The following is an 18,654-nucleotide window of genomic DNA, read 5'->3' as shown; positions in this document are numbered from 1 at the left end:
AAAACATTACAAAATCCAGCTAATCTGGGTTCCTGCAGTTAATATGCATTTCAGCTTCCTTACCAAAGGGTTAGGACAAGCAAAAAGGATGGAAATCAACTTGACACCAAAAGACTACTGAGAGCAGCTGTTCACACATAAGTTATGCTGTTTCAACAATGTTAATATCTGTCTTTTTTTAATTTTATTCCTAAGCCAGTTCTGCGTACTGAAACCAAAGAGAGCTTTTTGATTCTTGAGAACCATAAACCTGACAGCAGTCTTGGCAGCAAATGACTTGTTGACTAATTTCACTAAGTTCTTATCATATAGCTCAAACGTTTGTCAATATGACGGTAGCTTCCCCGTAATTGGTGGGAATTTCCCGAGCCAGATGTTAGGCCTAGCGCTCGGCTCGAATGAGTCAGCGCCATACCGGGACAAAGGGTATTCCGAGCGCGCTGCCAGGTACAACAGTGCAAGGGCTGATGTGATGGATTGTGGAGGACAGGTGCGGAGTTCTGCTGCTCATGCCTGCTCTCTGTTGGAGGCCCTCTGGGCTCGGCCTCCCCGCCTGCCATGAGCCACACACAGCTGTGTCCCATTCACATGGATGTTGGGGTGCTCGTCATGCACACTGTGTGTCATGCAGAGAAACCCTCCAAAACAACAGCAAAGCCTCTCTAGCCTCCACCCCTCCCTCACTCTCCCTCATTCTTTCTCTCTCTTTCTCTCTCTCTCTCTCTAATTCTCTCTCTTTCTCTGACGCCAGGCATAGCTTTGGAGTGAAATAACAGAGCAGGGAACCCTGGCAGAAAAAAGAAAAGGAGAAAGTGAAATCTGTGAGAGAGAGAGAGAGACAGAGAGAGAGAGAAAGAGAGAGAGAGAGAGAGAGAGAGAGAGAGAGAGAGAGAGAGAGAGAGAGAGAAGGAAGCACCCAGGGGAGTCCACGTAGCGCTGCTGGCTTAGCAGAGGTTGCAGGAGACGGAGTGAGTGAGTCAGTCATCCCGGGCTGAACGCTCTCCTCTCCCCTCACTGCTTCCTGGGCAGCCCTCAGACTACAGCCCAGCACCATAAACACATTACAGCACAACACGACAACCACAGCACACTGCAGACACAACAAACACCACAGCACGACAACCACAGCACACGCCAGACACAACGCATGACAACTGACAACACTTGCAAAACATATCACAGCACAGCAACTCTAAAACACACACCGTCTGCACAACTACTAGAACACAACGGGACAAACTAGAGGTTACACAACCAATGAGATTAAATGAAGTCCTGACGGCTGACAGTAGCGTTCTGTTAACAGACCTTTTTAAAATATCTAACTCTTCAGTATTTTCACCTCTATTCAAAATGATCCTCATAATAGAAACGTTATCTTAGTTCAATATCTCTATTCTTCTGTCATGAAGCTACACACACACACACACACACACACACACACACACACACACACACACACACACACACACACACACACACACACAGAGGCCATCTGTCATCAGCTCTCCACAAAGTAGAGCTCAAGCGTGAAGTGAGGAGAGAGCGGTCGCTCACACTGCAGTCTGCACACTGCACACGCTGCAGTCAGTGGCTCTGTTATCTCAACACACAACACACACACACACACACACACACACACACACACACACACACACACACATGGACACATACACACACACACACTCTCTCTCTCTCTCACACACACACACACACACACACACCAATGGCCCTTTACTCTACATGATCCAGGGGCGCCAGGTCATGACCACACACCGTACACAGGCAAGCAGACGAGGATAACGAGGACACAAACTGCTGTCTAGCCTCTGGGTGGCTCTGGTGCTCATTTCAGCTCGTGATGTACAGTATGCTCATGCTGAGGCCTGCCGTTTAGAGGGCGGCAGGTGTACCGCCACACATCCACATACCAGGCATGTACTCTGACTGTGTGTAGCGCAGGCTGACCAAGGTCTGGCCACACTCTGGCCACGACAGTGAAAGTGCTGATGTCATTGGTGTCACTGGCGTGATTGGAGAGTGCTCCACCCTAACGGCATGGTCAAACGATCGACAGCACATGACCTACCACACTGCTAACAATGTGGGAAGTTAGAGTGGCCATTAGCAAGAGCAGTGAAAGTAACAGAAGCATGTATATCTGGCATGCATATACACCACAAGGAAAAGACACGGTATATATATATTAATATATATGTGTATATAAGTATATATACTCTTTTGATCCCGTGAGGGAAATTGTTTCTGTTTTCACCTCTCTAATAGGAGGGTCTCAGGCTAGTCAGTGTGTAGTGGGGTCTGCCCCTCTCTTGGTGATTTCTGAGGGTCTAATGGAGACTTGAGAGGAGCCTGTGTGAAGAGGCATGAGGCCTCTGATGAGTCCATGAGGACGGCGTGGTTTTGCATCAGAAATCTGAGCGCCATGCAAATGCGTCGGCTGGAGATTAGGAAAGGTCAGGATTCAAATGGCAGCAGGGCGGCCTTTGGGAGAGCTGCAGGGAGCGGGACAGCAGGCGCAACAGTCAGGGCTCCAAGCGCCAGAGCGCTCTCTCTCTCCCTCCCTCTCTCTCTCTCCCTCTCTCTATCTCTCTCCCTCGCTCTTTCTCCCTCTCTCTCTCTCTCTCTCCCTCTCTCTCCCCCTCTCTCTCCGGGAGGAGGAGGGGAAAGGCCAAGGGTAAGTGAGGCTGCCAGCTTATCACCAGAGCCATGCAAATGGCCACCGCGTAAACTCCTGCCCCGAGACACACCCACTCCGACTACACAACGCCACTGACCACACCTGGACGCCTCAAAGAAACCTAGTTGACCTGGACGCAAGAGAACGGACCTGCCACAGCACGGTGGTTTAGCGAGACAGAGAGAGAGCGAGAGAGGCAGATAGAGAGAGAAAGAGAGGGAGATAGAGAGAGAGAGAGATAGATAAAGACAGAGAGAGAGATAGAGAGATAGATAGAGAGAAAGGGAGAGCGATAGAGAGAGATAGATAGAGAGAAAGGGAGAGAGATAGAGAGAAAGAGAGAGAGAGAGAGAGAGAGAGGGAGGGAGGGAGAGAGAGATAGAGAGATAGAGAGAAAGAGAGATAGATAGAGAGAGAGAGAAAGAGAGAGAAAGAGGGAGGGAGACGGAGATGACTTTGAGAGTGGGAGGAGAGAGAGAAAGAGAGAGTTTCACATGAAAGTGATACCCAGTGTGGGAAGCCCCCCCCCCCCCCCCCCCCCCCTGAGTGATGAGACAGTTCTCATGTTCTTGCTGGCGTAGTACAGAGCCGTATACATTCCTGTTAAGCCTTTCTTTCAGTTTCTTTGAAAGTTTGCACTGCTCTACACACTGCTCCTGCTTCAGCAGCATGCACACACATCATGCAAAAGGCATCCTCCAAGAGGACTACTCAAATAAACATTGATAACAGACAACAATCTTTTTTCAACTTCGACTAATGCAAAAAGAGGGACTATGTATACGTATCCCCTGCACTCCTCAACAACCCACTCTGGACAAGCTGAAGGGCTTTAGTGTACACACCAGGGGTCTTCTCGGTGAAGATGACTTTGGAGTCGGAGCTGAAGTTCTGTCCAGTGAGGATCATCTGCTGGCCCCCCAGCACACTACAGCCATCCAGATCCTGCTTCTCCACCATGGGCAGCTCATGAGCTGAGCGCTGGGCTACAGAGAAGACAGTTACACACAGGTTACATTCACATACACACACACACACACAGACACACCATAATACACACTTACAGTTACACACAGGTTACATTCACACACACACAAAGACACACATACACACCACAATACACAGTTACAGTTACACACAGGTTACATTCACACACACACACACACACACACACACACACACACACACACACACAAAATTACAATTACACACAGGTTACATTCACACACATACACACCACAATACACAGTTACAGTTACACACAGCTAAAAGCAAGCTAAAATATTGAGGATTTCTGAGAGATCCCTCAAAACGCCCTGTAAAGAGATGTTTTCCCATCCAACTCTAAATAAAGTAGGACATAGCATGTTATTCACTACACCCTCACACACTGCTTTATGCGGTGCATGGTGCCACTCGTACAGTGACTCTAGGTCACCATGTTGAAGAGCTATGGCTGGGAAATAACTTCAAGCTTTAACCACTGCAGCCACATCTCAGGCATCTCACTCCTCCACACTCTTGAAATGTGCATGCTGAGCAGGGCTAAACCAATCAGAAACCACATGAACAATGATGAAAGCAAAGTAACTGTTTTAAAACAATCACTACCTCTTCCACAACAACTTCCATTATTTTTCTTAAAGCCAGTTTTATGGCTGCATACAGAGCATTATGTTGTTTACACTGATGGAGTATAGTAAAGGGATATGAGATACAGTGGAGCCACTGATTAATACTGTCTATTATCTTCACAAGAGCCGGATAATACATGTCTCCTCAGGGAGTAGCAAGTCCCCTCCGCTGCGCATCGGGGTCCGGTTCACCTTTTGGACTTATTTTCCCGATAATGACCGGCGTTCTATACATTATCCCTTACGTATTACTAATGACACAGACACATCTAAGTTCACACACACAAACATACATTAAAATCTGACATTTTTGACTTTGGTCCATGCTATTGATCATTGGTGGATGTTGTTTTCCTTCTATGACATGAGGTAATGACACGATGAGTCAGAAGGGCCCTTCGTTCACTTTTGTTTGCTTTTGGTCAAGAGGAAATATCTAAATCAATGTCTGTCCATTCAAAAATAAAACAGCTGGTGGCTTCATCCAGCCCTCTACAGCAACTCAATATCCGTTCAGGCCAACCCAGACAAACACCTAAGACAAGACCTTTGAACAGGTATGCCAAGCACCAAACAGGTTGAGTAAACAAGCCAGACAACACCTGACGCACCTTGACTAAATGATCAGAGACTGAATGAAGTTGTGCATGTGTGTTCCTGTCATATTTCTTTTCTGAAGCGTTACTTTTAACAGTTAATAATAGCAAAACCCTTACTGAGCAGAAAACACTGACCTTTCACATATACACTCGTAGAAGCATGCGAGGGTGTTCTTGGACTCATTTGATTTGTTTACACTGTTACGCCTGTTATGGATGATTCCCAAACCAGCTGAATTATATGGACGTATTACTAAAGCACACACCAAACTGCAGTGTGTCTACAATCTGATCGTATTCATTTAGCTACACCTGTGCTGATCTGACTGACAACGCTGAACAATATTCATGTGGTAGAACTGTGTTTTCTTCATCACTGCACAAGTAATTGAAATCGTGCTGCTCACTTCCTGAAAAATGATATGCCACAGAGATAAACAACAATGGCAGTATTCAGTGTGTGTCCCAATCCAGTGATATGCAGTGTGTGTCCCAATCCAGTGATATGCAGTGAGACAGAAGAGATTACATTGGGCAGCCGTGACCCACTGGTTAGCTCTGGACTTGTAACCGGAGGGTTGCCGGTTCAAGCCCCGACCAGTGGGCCGTGGCTGAAGTGCCCTTGAGCAAGGCACCTAACCCCTCACTGCTCCCCGAGCGCCGCCATTGTAGCAGGCAGCTCACTGCGCCGGGATTAGTGTGTGCTTCACCTCACTGTGTGTTCACTGTGTGCTGTTTGTGTTTCACTAATTCACCGATTGGGTTGAATGCAGAGACCAAATTTCCCTCACGGGATCAAAAAAGTATATATACTTATACTACATGGAACCTCACACTCATCACTGCAGTCCTGCTAAGCTATGGGTTGAGTTTGACTTTTACAAACTGTCGATTAAGCTAAAGAAACTATTTTGTTCAATGTAAATCAGTTCTTGTAAGATATATTAAATAGAAGCTGCTGACCAACCCAAGCAGCCAGTGGTTTGGCTGGTTAGCAGGTTAGCTAATTAGTTAGCTAGACATCCACCACAAGGCTACTGAACCGTATAGTGTTCACAAGAGGGAAAAGGTCATTGCTGATCCTCACTCAGACAATCTCAGAAACTACCAGCATTACATGGCATTGTCTGTCTCGTTAGGACATTGAACTGATGTGTGTCTGTGCTGATCGGTGGCATTGTCAGTTTGTCACATGCAGCCCAGCCAAAGGTATGTGTGTGTGTGTGTGGGGGGGGGGGGGGGCACTCACAGCACTCAATGGGGTGGGAGGCCACCTGCAGGGACACATGCTGGCCGTTGGCCTGGGGAATGTGCACCCGGAACACCAGCCGGACACGAGTGTTCTTACGCCCGATGTCCGTCTCGCCTTTCCTCAGCTCGATGTCCGCATTACGAAGCTTCAGGATCCCAGCACAGTCAATTCTGAAGACAGACACAGACACACACACACACATTTTGATTTCTTTACTTAGCAACCAGGTCCAGTTACAGTAAATGTCCAGACATAATCATTAGAACATCTACATCATGGGTAAAGAGACACACACACACACACACACACACACACACACACACGCGCGCATGCACGCATGGACGCATGCACGGACGCACGCACACACTCTTCTAGTGGACTCACATTGCCTTCATGTTGTTCTTAGGCTCGAGGGGGATCTCCAGGACCTTGGTGCTGCTGATGATCTTCTCGTAGCTGGAGGTGGTGACGGTCTTGCCGGTGATGCGGTGCACCTGGTAGAAGGCATGTGGCTTGAGGATGCGCTCATCTGCGGTGCCGATGAAGATCTGAAGCCCAAGGGGCATGTTACATTCACCACCATGCTTGCAATCCACACAACACAGCAGCACACCATGTTACATTCACCACCAGCTGCACCACACAACACAGCAGCACACCATGTTACATTCACCACCAGCTGCACCACACAACACAGCAGCACACCATGTTACATTCACCACCAGCTGCACCACACAACACAGCAGCACACCATGTTACATTCACCACCAGCTGCACCACACAACACAGCAGCACACCATGTTACATTCACCACCAGCTGCACCACACAACACAGCAGCACACCATGTTACATTCACCACCAGCTGCACCACACAACACAGCAGCACACCATGTTACATTCACCACCAGCTGCACCACACAACACAGCAGCACACCATGTTACATTCACCACCAGCTGCACCACACAACACAGCAGCACACCATGTTACATTCACCACCAGCTGCACCACACAACACAGCAGCACCCCATGTTACATTCACCACCAGCTGCACCACACAACACAGCAGCACACCATGTTACATTCACCACCAGCTGCACCACACAACACAGCAGCACACCATGTTACATTCACCACCAGCTGCACCACACAACACAGCAGCACACCATGTTACATTCACCACCAGCTGCACCACACAACACAGCAGCACACCATGTTACATTCACCACCAGCTGCACCACACAACACAGCAGCACACCATGTTACATTCACCACCAGCTGCACCACACAACACAGCAGCACACCATGTTACATTCACCACCAGCTGCACCACACAACACAGCAGCACACCATGTTACATTCACCACCAGCTGCACCACACAACACAGCAGCACACCATGTTACATTCACCACCAGCTGCACCACACAACACAGCAGCACACCATGTTACATTCACCACCAGCTGCACCACACAACACAGCAGCACACCATGTTACATTCACCACCAGCTGCACCACACAACACAGCAGCACACCATGTTACATTCACCACCAGCTGCACAACACAACACAGCAGCACACCATGTTACATTCACCACCAGCTTCACATGCAGAGTCACGTTATGCCTGACATGAGTAGGATCTCTTTTCCACAGGTAAAGGCAAGCTCACAGTCATCATCGTTACTGTCAAAAATATCATAATCATCAGATTCATATGTGCAATTATTCCAACAGAATCTCTACAGCAATGCAAATGCTGCATGCATTTATCTTCCTCATACTACAAAGTATGTAATGTATGGATTTCAGCAGCAATCACAGCAGTGAGCTCTGGGTTGAGGTCTTCCCTGAATCTTCACGGTTCAATTCTAAAATGATTCTCAGTGCACCTTGTCCTTCAGTGATCATTCATATATAAATATACAAATACATTATTTAACTTCCTGCATCGATCCATCCACCAATCGTCTTTATGACATTAGCCAAGCAATGCGTTTATGCAGCTAATATTCTACCTAGCTCTCGTTCTGACTGCCACAGTTACAAATATCATTTTAACACATCAGTCTGCTTCCTCTGATCACACAAGGCCGTTCTGAGAGTTCCCCTATCTCCGACAGTTAGAATCCTCATGAGACACACAGACAAACCGACACACACATATACACACTTTACACTTTGCAATGTGACAGACACAGACCATGGCCACGGACCAACACACTTTCATTTGCTTCTCAGAGACTCAGCCTGCAGATAGATATCATACACCACAGGCTGACTATGGCCTTTCTATACAATATATGAATAAATGAAACATGCATGCATAGACAAATACACAAAGATGAGCAGCCATATGTTTGTGTATTTCTGCATACATACATGCATACCCTTCCCTACACACTACACCAAAACACATGAAAACACAAACACACGGCTGACAGTAGCACTGAGACTTGCTGAGAGCTCTCTTACCTCTACATGTCTGTCTAGTTGAGTCTATGACCAGACACACACACACACACACACACACACACAGACCTCAATCTTTAAAACCCCTGAGCCCTTAGCAGGAGGTTCATCAGCCATCCTGATCCAAGCAGTCCAGACAAAGAGGCCAGGAGGCTCCCCAGAGCAGGAGGAAGAGGAGGAGGAGGAGGAGGAGCAGGAGGAGGTGCAGGCCTCCCTCTGCTCCACAGGAGCTGTCTAGACTGTCTGGAGTAGGACCAGCAGCAGGCAGCACTGGGACCTGGAGCAGCACCAGTGATACATGCACACATGCTAACAGTAGTACCAGTGATACATGTACACATGCTAACATGCTAACAGCAGCACCAGTGATACATGCACACATGCTAACATGCTAACAGCAGCACCAGTGATACATGCACACATGCTAACAGCAGCACCAGTGATACATGCACACATGCTAACATGCTAACAGCAGCACCAGTGATACATGCACACATGCTATCATGCTAACAGTAGCACCAGTGATACATGCACACATGCTAACAGCAGCACCAATGATACATGCACACATGCTAACATGCTAACAGCAGCACCAGTGATACATGCACACATGCTAACAGCAGCACCTACATGCACATACTGTACACTAACACCCAACCAGACAAGACACACACACACACACACTCCTCAACATGCTACTTGGCTACACTATGCCACGTAAATATATATGCAGTTATAGAGTTCCATAGAGCTTGTAACTAGCCTTACATGGGCTAAGAACTATAGTGACTGATCTCAGTTGCATAAAGCTTAGGTGCCGTTTACACGACGCCGGTTTTTGTGAAACCGGTGAGGTTTTGTTAACGGTTACGCCTTGCGTGTACACGACGCCGGCAGTTTAGGAGACTGAAACCGATAGCTTTTGAAACCGGCTTCCGAAGTGGGAATTTTTGAAACCGCCGGCTAACTTTCGCCGTGTAGACGCCTGTAGGTGCGAAGCCAGCAACTTTATGACGACATAGCCCCACCTCTCAACTCAGCCACGGCACTCGACCTGACATGCTGCTTGTCAAAACAAACCAAACTATTTATTTATCATATTGTAACGTCGGTGCCTTTTGGACTGAGTGCTAGCCTCCCAGAATGCAATGTGTGTGAATGCTGGTTTGTGTAATGTCGGTTTTAGTTAGTGTAATTGCGTTTTCCTTGTCATGTATGTGTTAGCTTGTGTAGTCTTTCTTTAGGTTTTACTTCATGTGTATTACCCGGTGTATTGTATGTGACAACCCTGTTCGTGTATCGTGCTTGTTTTATTGACTTCCCTTGTGTTTCCTATGTAATGGTGTCTTGGTCTTTATATGTGTGTGAACTGTGTGTGTCGCTATCAAATCGTTACATTGGTGTCAGAAGCGACTTTCGAACATGGCCTCCGCTCAGTGAGAGAAGTTGGGAGCGGGAGACCTCACCACTGGGTGGAGGCCCACGCAAGAGGATCCGGAGAGAGCCCTTGTAAGGGCTGCTAAAGAGCTTGAGGCCTTCTGTCGTTACTGCCACCGGAGGAGAGGAGCTGTCGCCTGGACCTGCCTGCTGCAATGGGAGGAGATCTTGCCGGAAGAGGGACCTGAAGAAGCGGTCGCGGAGAAGACGACGCTGGCCTGGGCACTGACTCCACCTTGAGAAGACCAGGAGCCCCTGCCCCCGCCGGGCGGCTCGAGGCTGGAGCTGGCGGTGGCCCTGGCCGCGACGCGTGAGCAGAGCCGAGGGAGAGTGGCGAGGAAGAGGTTCATGGACAACGGATGGTTGGCGGAGCCGCTGGGGGCAGCGAACTCACGACGGTGGGGCAGCCTTGACAGAAAGGCCCTCTGAACTCTGAACTTTAAAACGTTTGGGTGCGTGTGAGAGGCACCGTGCTGTGTGGGTGCCCGTTCTAGTTGGCCTGTTGGCCGGCGCCAGAGGAAAAAAAAAAAAGGTTTGCTGTGTTGGGAGATAGCACGAGGCAGAAGAGGGGGGTCAAGCCTTCGTCGTGACCATGGCGGAGTGGAGCGGGCCTGGAGCAAAGGAGGACAGCTCTGCGAGGAGGCAGCGCGAGGAGGGACGCCGAAACCGGTAGCTGATGGCCTAAGAGCTCAGCGTGGTCCGGCTGCAGCGGAGCTGGTGCCTGCCTATCCTGGCCGGTGCGACTGTGGAGTGGAGCGACGGAGGTGCAGCTACAGTTGACCCGTGAGTTCCGGTGCTTGGTGCCACAGTCTACGGTAGTGTAGGCCACCTAGGGCCCCGTCTGGAGAGGAGGAGTGCCGCGGTGACACGCCGCGGAAAGTGCAGCCTGAGGGCGGCTGCTGAGAGGGAGCTGGTGACGAGCAGGGACGGCCACGTGGCTGCTAGCACGCCCGCACTGGATTGCTAGCAGCGTGGCAGCCGCTGAGTGAGCTCCTGCGGCCTGTGCACCCCACGTGTTGTTGGCGGTACCACAGACTGATGGACTGAGCGAGTGAATGCCCACACCGACGTTATGGCAATGGCTAAGTGAGGAGATTTTGCCGAGGACGGCAATAGCTCGCGAGGGGGCTGTGTAACGTCGGTGCCTCGGACTGAGTGCTAGCCTCCCAGAATGCAATGTGTGTGAATGCTGGTTTGTGTAATGTCGGTTTTAGTTAGTGTAATTGCGTTTTCCTTGTCATGTATGTGTTAGCTTGTCTTTCTTTAGGTTTTACTTCATGTGTTTTACCCGGTGTATTGTATGTGACAACCCTGTTTGTGTATCGTGCTTGTTTTATTGACTTCCCTTGTGTTTCCTGTGTAATGGTGTCTTGGTCTTTATATGTGCGTGATTCCCGCTTCCGCGAATAAACCTTTGATTGGACAACTGTGTGTGTCGCTATCAAATCGTTACAATATTAAAATGTGGCCCCTTAGAGCACAGTCTCAGCTGCAGCAACCCTAGTGTTAGTCTGAGGGGCCGTTTACACGAAACCGCCGGGTGAGGGGCCGTTTACATGACACACAGAGGTGTAACCGGCTAAATGTGCTGTAGTGCATATGCCAGACCAGTCGATGGCGCCTCTGTGCAGAAGCTTCACGATAATTTCGCGTGAATCGCGTAGAAGAAAACATTGTTGAAACAGTTTGTTAAGCCAGAGAATGTCTAATAAGGGCTCTGGTTAAGCAGTCGCATGAAATAAGGAGACTACAGACAATTCGGTTTCTTAATTCAACTGTTAAACTAATAAAGTTCATTTTCAAGGTATGTGACTGCTATGTGAAATTTCAAATGCTTAGCCTACGCATTGCATTAGGTCTGAACACCACTGGAGAAAACACTAACATGCAGTAAGCTAGTGTTTAACTGAGTTAAGCTAACGTGTGCTTCTAACTTAGCCACTAAAGGCTGATAGGCTACATTGTGCACATAAATCATGACAGGGGAAAGAAAAACATTTTAATATGATAAATAAATGGTTTGGTTTGTTTTGACAAGCAGCATGTCAGGTCGAGTGCCGTGGCTGAGTTGAGAGGTGGGGCTATGTCGTCATAAAGTTGCCGGCTTCACACCTACAGGCGTCTACACTGCGAAAGTTAGCCGGCGGTTTCAAAAGTTCCCACTTCGGAAGCCGGTTTCAAAAGCTATCGGTTTCAGTCTCCTAAACTGCCGGCGTCGTGTACACGCAAAGCGTAACCGTTATCAAAACCTCACAACCTTCACAAAAACCGCCGTCGTGTAAACGGCACCTGAGTGTGTGTTTGCAGCGACCTTAGTGTTAGTCTGAGTGTGTGTTTGCAGCAACCCTACAGTAGTGTTAGTCTGAGTGTGTGTTTGCAGCAACCCTACAGTAGTGTTAGTCTGAGTGTGTGTTTGCAGCGACCCTAGTGTTAGTCTGAGTGTGTGTTTGCAGCGACCCTAGTGTTAGTCTGTGTGTGTGTTTGCAGCGACCCTAGTGTTAGTCTGAGTGTGTGTTTGCAGGTGAGTGAGTGAGCGAGAGTATAGTAGCTCTGTGGTGTGTAATAGTTGGCTTGAGGTGTACAAGACAAGCCTGCATGAGGAGGTTCATGATTAATGATTAGAATAGAATAGAATACAATACAACCGTAGATTTGCTTTTATAGACCACAATAACCCCTAACACATGCAGATTAAAATAGAATAGAATACAATACAACCGTAGATTTGCTTTTATAGACCACAATAACACACACCTTAAAAGATACCGTTTCTACAGTGCTGTTCATTTTGTAACAAAGCTGAAATACGAACACGCACAGGTATGTGCGCGCGCACCCGTGCACACAGACACACACACACGCATGCACACACTCACACACACGTAGACACCCCCCTACTCACCCACCCACTCACCACACACCCACACACTTATTTATGATGCACATCGAGCATATTAGCCAGCTCAAAAAGAAGAGCAGAGAAGTCTATTCGGAAGGAAGTGTGCAGAAACCACTAAGCATGAAGCAGCAGCTCGACTATATTGACGTGCTCCAGAGAGAGAGAGAGGTGCCATATTCACCTCTTCACCTCACTCTCTTTCTGATGTCTTTTCAACACTACATTGTGGGCTGTACATTGTGAAATGTAATGGCTTTGTTAGAGAAATTATACTTGCATATAGATTTCACCAGCAAAATGAACTGCCAATTAATATATTAAAAACAGCAGGTTCCTGAACTGAACTTGACATCACATCAGCATGGTAGTAATGAACTGCCAATTAATATATTAAAAACAGCAGGTTCCTGAACTGAACTTGACATCACATCAGCATGGTAGTAATGACTGATACATCACTTTGGGTCAGTATGTTTATTCAAAAGGCAACAATTCAGATGTTGATAATGATGAAGATAAGAAAATAGAGACAATCACACTGATAGTGGGAAAGCACTAGCTTAAACGCTTTCTGTCAGGAATAAAATAAATGTGTTCAAACTTCAAACTGTACTGTAGAACAGTGTATACAGTAACTGTGCTTGTTCACTCTAGTCTAAGGTCTGTTTTGTGTGGGATTGGCCTAGTCTAGCTTGAATATATAAATATATAAACTAATAAGTAAATAAATATTTTCATCAAGAAAGAAACACTTTGACGTTTTCCCGTAGGAGTAGGTTTATGTATTAAGCAGACAGATTGTGGATGCTCTAGAAAGGCTGTGTGTGTGTGTGTGTGTGTGTGTGTGTGTGTGTGTGTGTGTGTGTGTGTGTGAGTGTGAGTGTGTGTGTGTGTGAGTGTGAGTGTGTGTGTGTGTCCGTGTGTGTGTGCGTGTCCGTGTGTGTGTGCGTGTCCGTGTGTGTGTGTGTGTGAGTGTGTGCTGGGGTGAAAGAGAAGCCTTAGGCTTGTAGCAAACACTCTCGTTGCCAGGGGCCACTAGAGAACCTTGTTACCATGGATGCAAATCGTGATTCAGGAGAGAGGTTGGAAAAGTAAAGTGGAGGGGGGCAGAGTGAAAGAGCAAGGGAGAGAGAAAGAGAGAGAGAGAGAGAGGGAGAGAGAGAGAGAAAGAGAGAGAGAGAGAGAGAGAGAGGGAGGGAGGGAGGGAGGAAGAGAGAGAGGGAGAGAGGGAGAGAGAGAGGGAGAGAGAGAGGGAGGGAGGGAGGGAGGGAGAGAGGAAGAGAGAGAGGGAGAGAGGGAGAGAGAGAGGGAGAGAGGGAGGGAGGGAGAGAGGAAGAGAGAGAGGGAGAGAGGGAGGGAGGGAGAGAGGGAGGGAGAGAGGGAGGGAGAGAGGGAGAGAGGAGGAGAGAGAGAGAGAGGAGGAGAGAGAGAGAGGGAGAGAGGAAGAGAGAGGGAGAGGAAGAGAGAGGAGGAGAGAGAGAGAGGGAGAGTTTAGGGGAGCCAAAGAGTGCTAAGGGAAGATGAGAGGCACACAGAGAGTAACCCAGCAGGTGAAGGGCGGTTAGTAACCCAGCAGGTGAAGGGCGGTTAGTAACCCAGCAGGTGAAGGGCAGTTAGTAGCCCAGCAGGTGAAGGGCAGTTATTAGCCCAGCAGGTGAAGGGCAGTCAAAGACACAGAAGACAGTTAATAAGAAGGAGAATGAAAGTGTGAAAAAGAGGATGGAGCCCTTTGTCACGGTCATCCATGACCATGTGACTCACCACAGTAAGCTACGCTGACCACAACACACAGCAGCCAACGGAAAGCCATAAACACTCTAACTACAGCATGGCTGTGTGTGTGTACATGTGTGTGCATGTGTGTATATATATGTGTGTGTGTGTGTGTGTGTGTGTGTGTATCTCTCTCTCTGTCTCTCTCTCTGTGTGTGTGTGTGTGTCTCAGCACAGGTCAGCCTGGGCAGCACACCCTCACAGTTCTGCTAAACACATCATTACACACAGTTTACACTGAGTACCAAACAGCTTAAAAAATGTCATAAGGAGTAAGCAGTTGCCATAGTGATACCCAAAGCTTCGTGGTAAACACAGGGCAGGAAGTCTAGGACTTCACCTCAGCCCTGCCACTTTTCACAACAGCACACCAGGAACGCAAAACCAAATAATCCGATCTGTTTGAGTGAAATGTTCATGCCCTTCTGACTCTGGTGTTTAGAGACTGTCTGCCTCTGAGGTGGAAGACCCAGTTCCCCTCTACTATTGTAGTCATTTCACCTCACAAGAGGAAGTTGTTGTCACTAAGGTGCAACAGAAAAGTTACGTTAGTTTGAGGTTTCCAACATGTGCTTGAACCCAATGGTTTCTAAAGATGCCTCAAACACAAACACAGACCATGCCTGAGATGGAGTTGAGTATGCCTTGTGCTATTTTTAAATCCTGCCAGTGGGTCTTTGGGATCCAAAGATGGCCACCATGTCTCTGTGAAAAGAAACAAACACAAGCTGCCAGGCCACTAATCCTCCGGAGTAATATTTTAAATATTTAATAATACTCATACCCATAACAGTCGCACTGAACCTCGTCCAGTGCTTCTTCCAAACAACTACTGAATGAACTGCCAGAGGCACTGTTCTCGGCACGCTTATTCATTTCACTGGGCAACACACATGTATGTCTACACAAACACCCTACCACATGTATGCATCCAAAATAGACATGCGCACACATACACACAGTCACACACACACACACACACACACAATCTCTGTCTCTCTCTAGGCCATTTTCATAAACCTGACTTGAGGCGAAAGTCCTGCTCATTATATAATGATGAGGAAATACCATGACACAGAGGAGCAGTCTGTGAGCGAGATGCCCAGATAACGCTCCCGAGAGCGGCAGACGAGGGCCTGTGTGTGAGACAGGCCAGTGAGAGATGGACGCAAAGGGGGAGCGCTCGTACCTGCACTACCGGGTGTCCCCCTGTAGGGGCTTTGACGGCCCCGCGGCTGCCCTCTGTCTCGTAATGGGCGCGGTGGTGTGGCTTGGGCTGGACCTCGATGTACAGCTCATACTGGTCAGTGCGACTGGGCAGGGGCCACTCCAGAGGAGGCAGAGAGGCCACAGGGATGCTGGGAGATATGACAACATTATACACATGTAATACACACACACACACATACACAGACACACACACACACACACACACACATACACACACACACACACAGACACACACACAGACACACACACACTCACACAGACACACACACACACAGACAGACACACACACACACACACACAGACAGATACACACACACACACACACACAGACACACAGACACACACACACACACACACACACACACACACACACACACACACACACAGCGCTGCTGTGGTTAAGGACTACTCCCTCACTTTCGTTCCCCTTTTTAATCTCATATGCTCGTGTACAATGGTAACCTTGGTAGGTTTTGTAATCACCTGCAAATGCCTGGGATTGCTGGGAGCTGTTTGGTCCAGATGGCAGGCGGGATGACATAGAAGGACTCAGGCTTGGTTTTGACATCCTGTTGGCATGGCAACACGTAGCTCTCAGTGGGGGCTTCAGGGTAGACCCCGTACCCCTGGCTGCTGTTGGTCGTCCTGATGATCTTGGTGGGCACGGAGCTGGGCTGGGCCACGTTAAAGCCGTTGATGACCTCTGACCCGTAGTGGACGCCCCCACTGACGGCCGACGGGTGGTGGTGGTGGTCATGGGCGGCGTGGGGGGAGGGGCTGCGGGAGCGTGGCCCGGCGACGAGCCCGGGGTTGCGGTACATGTGATAGGTGCGCTTGCCCTGCGGGGAGGTGGAGCGCGAGCCGGGGCGCGAGGAGGGTGAGCGCGGGCCGCCCGCACAGTCCTCCGTCAGGCTGGCGCGCGGGGAGGTGCCCGGGGAGCCGCCGCTGGTCTGGATGCCCTGGAAGCGCGGGCACAGGTCGCCGGCCGTCTGGCCGTTGCTGGGCGACACGCAGGGCGAGGCCCAGGGCGAGTAGCTCTCCGAGTGCCAGCTGGTGGACGAGTTGCTGCTGGCCGGGCTCAGGCAGGCCGGCTCGCGGTAGGCCAGGCTGTCTTGTCCCGGCACGGTCAGGGCCTGCCGCGGGCTGGTGTTGAGCAGCTGACCCTGCAGCGAGTCGCGTGCTTGGATGTAGTGCTCACGGGACGGCGTGATCTCGATGCGCGGACTGAGAGCTGGAGCGCCGGAGGGACGCGCCTGGCCCAGGAAGCCTTTGGCCTCAAAGCTCTCGTAGTCAGGCAAGCCTTCAGGGTTTGGCTCACTATAGGACGGGCTGCAGGACTTGAGGCCAAAGCCAGCGGTGTCCTCCAGGGTGTAGGAGAGGCTGCCAGGGGAGCTAAGCACTTTGTGCGTGGAGAGACCTGGCTCATCTGCCAAACAAACACACAAGAACCAATCATAAATACAGATCTCTTATTCTAAACACAATCTAAAGTATAAGAACAGTGATGTAGACTAACTGCTTTCACCAGTTGTCACGGAAACAACAACAGTAGATCTTGTGGGTTTCAGCATGGAATAAATATTGTCTGTTTGGATACAATCTACTGATGCCACTACATGAGCCATTCAAAGGTGCAAAAAGTCTCTGAGTTCATAGTCATGGAAAATCAAGTGGGTCTTTTCTAGGTGAAGGGCTGTAGCTGTAAGAAATTATTCATTCATTCATACAAAAATAACTTCTACAACTCCACGTAAAATGAAGTGCAAAAGCAGACAATGTAATGATAGCATTATTCTCTCCAAAACACATTTGTTCCAGTTCATAATGACTTTAATGAGCGATATATCGATACAAAATAAAAATAAAAGCATTTGAAGGCAGGTTAGATGTTTGAGAATGTGCATCATGATGAACTGTCAAGTAATCAAATCCAACATGCGTTAAGGATAATTCAGGGTATTTAGGTAAATACACCCTCTATACAAGCTGTGTTACTCCTTTGATAATAGGTTAACATTATATTCTAAATAAGCACAACAAACCTCGATTCTCCCCAGGGAAGTCGCTGCTTGGCGGCTCATATTCAAACAGGTAGGCAAACTCCAAGTCATCTTGGCAGTTCACTTGACTGAGCTCTTCAGCCAACTCGAGCGCATGAACTTTGTCGTCGTAAAAAGAGGTCATCTGATTTATTTTATCGTTTACTTTAGGAAAGCGATGACCATTCGAAAAGCTGCCACGAAATAGACACCTCACACGCCTTGTCTACAGCGCAAAGAAAATCAGGCAGAGACGCAACCGGCAAGGCTAAGGGAATTAGGGTAGGGTAGAGGCTAAGCTTCTCGTTAAATTCAAAAACGCTTTTGCTGCATTTGAAGGCTAGTGACAGGCAGACTACAAGTCTTCCTCATTGGCTTCCTGTTTCATCTCAACCACTTGTAGATAAGGCGTGTCTGGACTCATTCAGTAGTGCTGCTAGGATGGCACATGAGCGAAAAGGGGACGGAATACGCCTCCTGTTGATAGGTTAGAGAGTGACAGGTGCAATTACAGCATCCTCTTGTGCTGCTGTAACATGACACACCCCCTCAGGTAATGCAGTATTTTAATATCAGTCAATATGCCACTATCAGTATGAATGATTCGTCCATATAGTAACTTTA

At 48.6% G+C, this 18,654-nt stretch overlaps 1 protein-coding gene across 1 annotated transcript in view; it reads right to left on the bottom strand.

The window, feature by feature from the left end:
* The window catches only part of nfatc2a (nuclear factor of activated T cells 2a), a 27,741-nt gene extending 9,335 nt beyond the window's left edge, over positions 1–18,406 (bottom strand). The window contains exons 1-7 of the mRNA XM_042098936.1: positions 18,034–18,406; positions 16,475–17,417; positions 15,951–16,119; positions 15,487–15,489; positions 6,568–6,767; positions 6,181–6,353; positions 3,544–3,684 (exon numbers count right to left, since the gene is read on the bottom strand). Of these exons, the coding sequence (XP_041954870.1) occupies positions 3,544–3,684; positions 6,181–6,353; positions 6,568–6,767; positions 15,487–15,489; positions 15,951–16,119; positions 16,475–17,417; positions 18,034–18,175 (1,771 nt within the window). The 5' untranslated portion in view covers positions 18,176–18,406. The remainder of the gene's footprint in view (positions 1–3,543; positions 3,685–6,180; positions 6,354–6,567; positions 6,768–15,486; positions 15,490–15,950; positions 16,120–16,474; positions 17,418–18,033) is intronic.
* Between the last annotated feature and the right edge of the window lie 248 nt (positions 18,407–18,654).

The sequence above is a fragment of the Alosa sapidissima genome, chromosome 7 (genome assembly GCF_018492685.1).
Source record: "Alosa sapidissima isolate fAloSap1 chromosome 7, fAloSap1.pri, whole genome shotgun sequence".
Classification (NCBI taxonomy): Eukaryota; Metazoa; Chordata; class Actinopteri; order Clupeiformes; family Clupeidae; genus Alosa; species Alosa sapidissima.
Note: the sequence above shows the minus strand (reverse complement) of the source record. Positions and strands in the feature narration are given on the sequence as shown.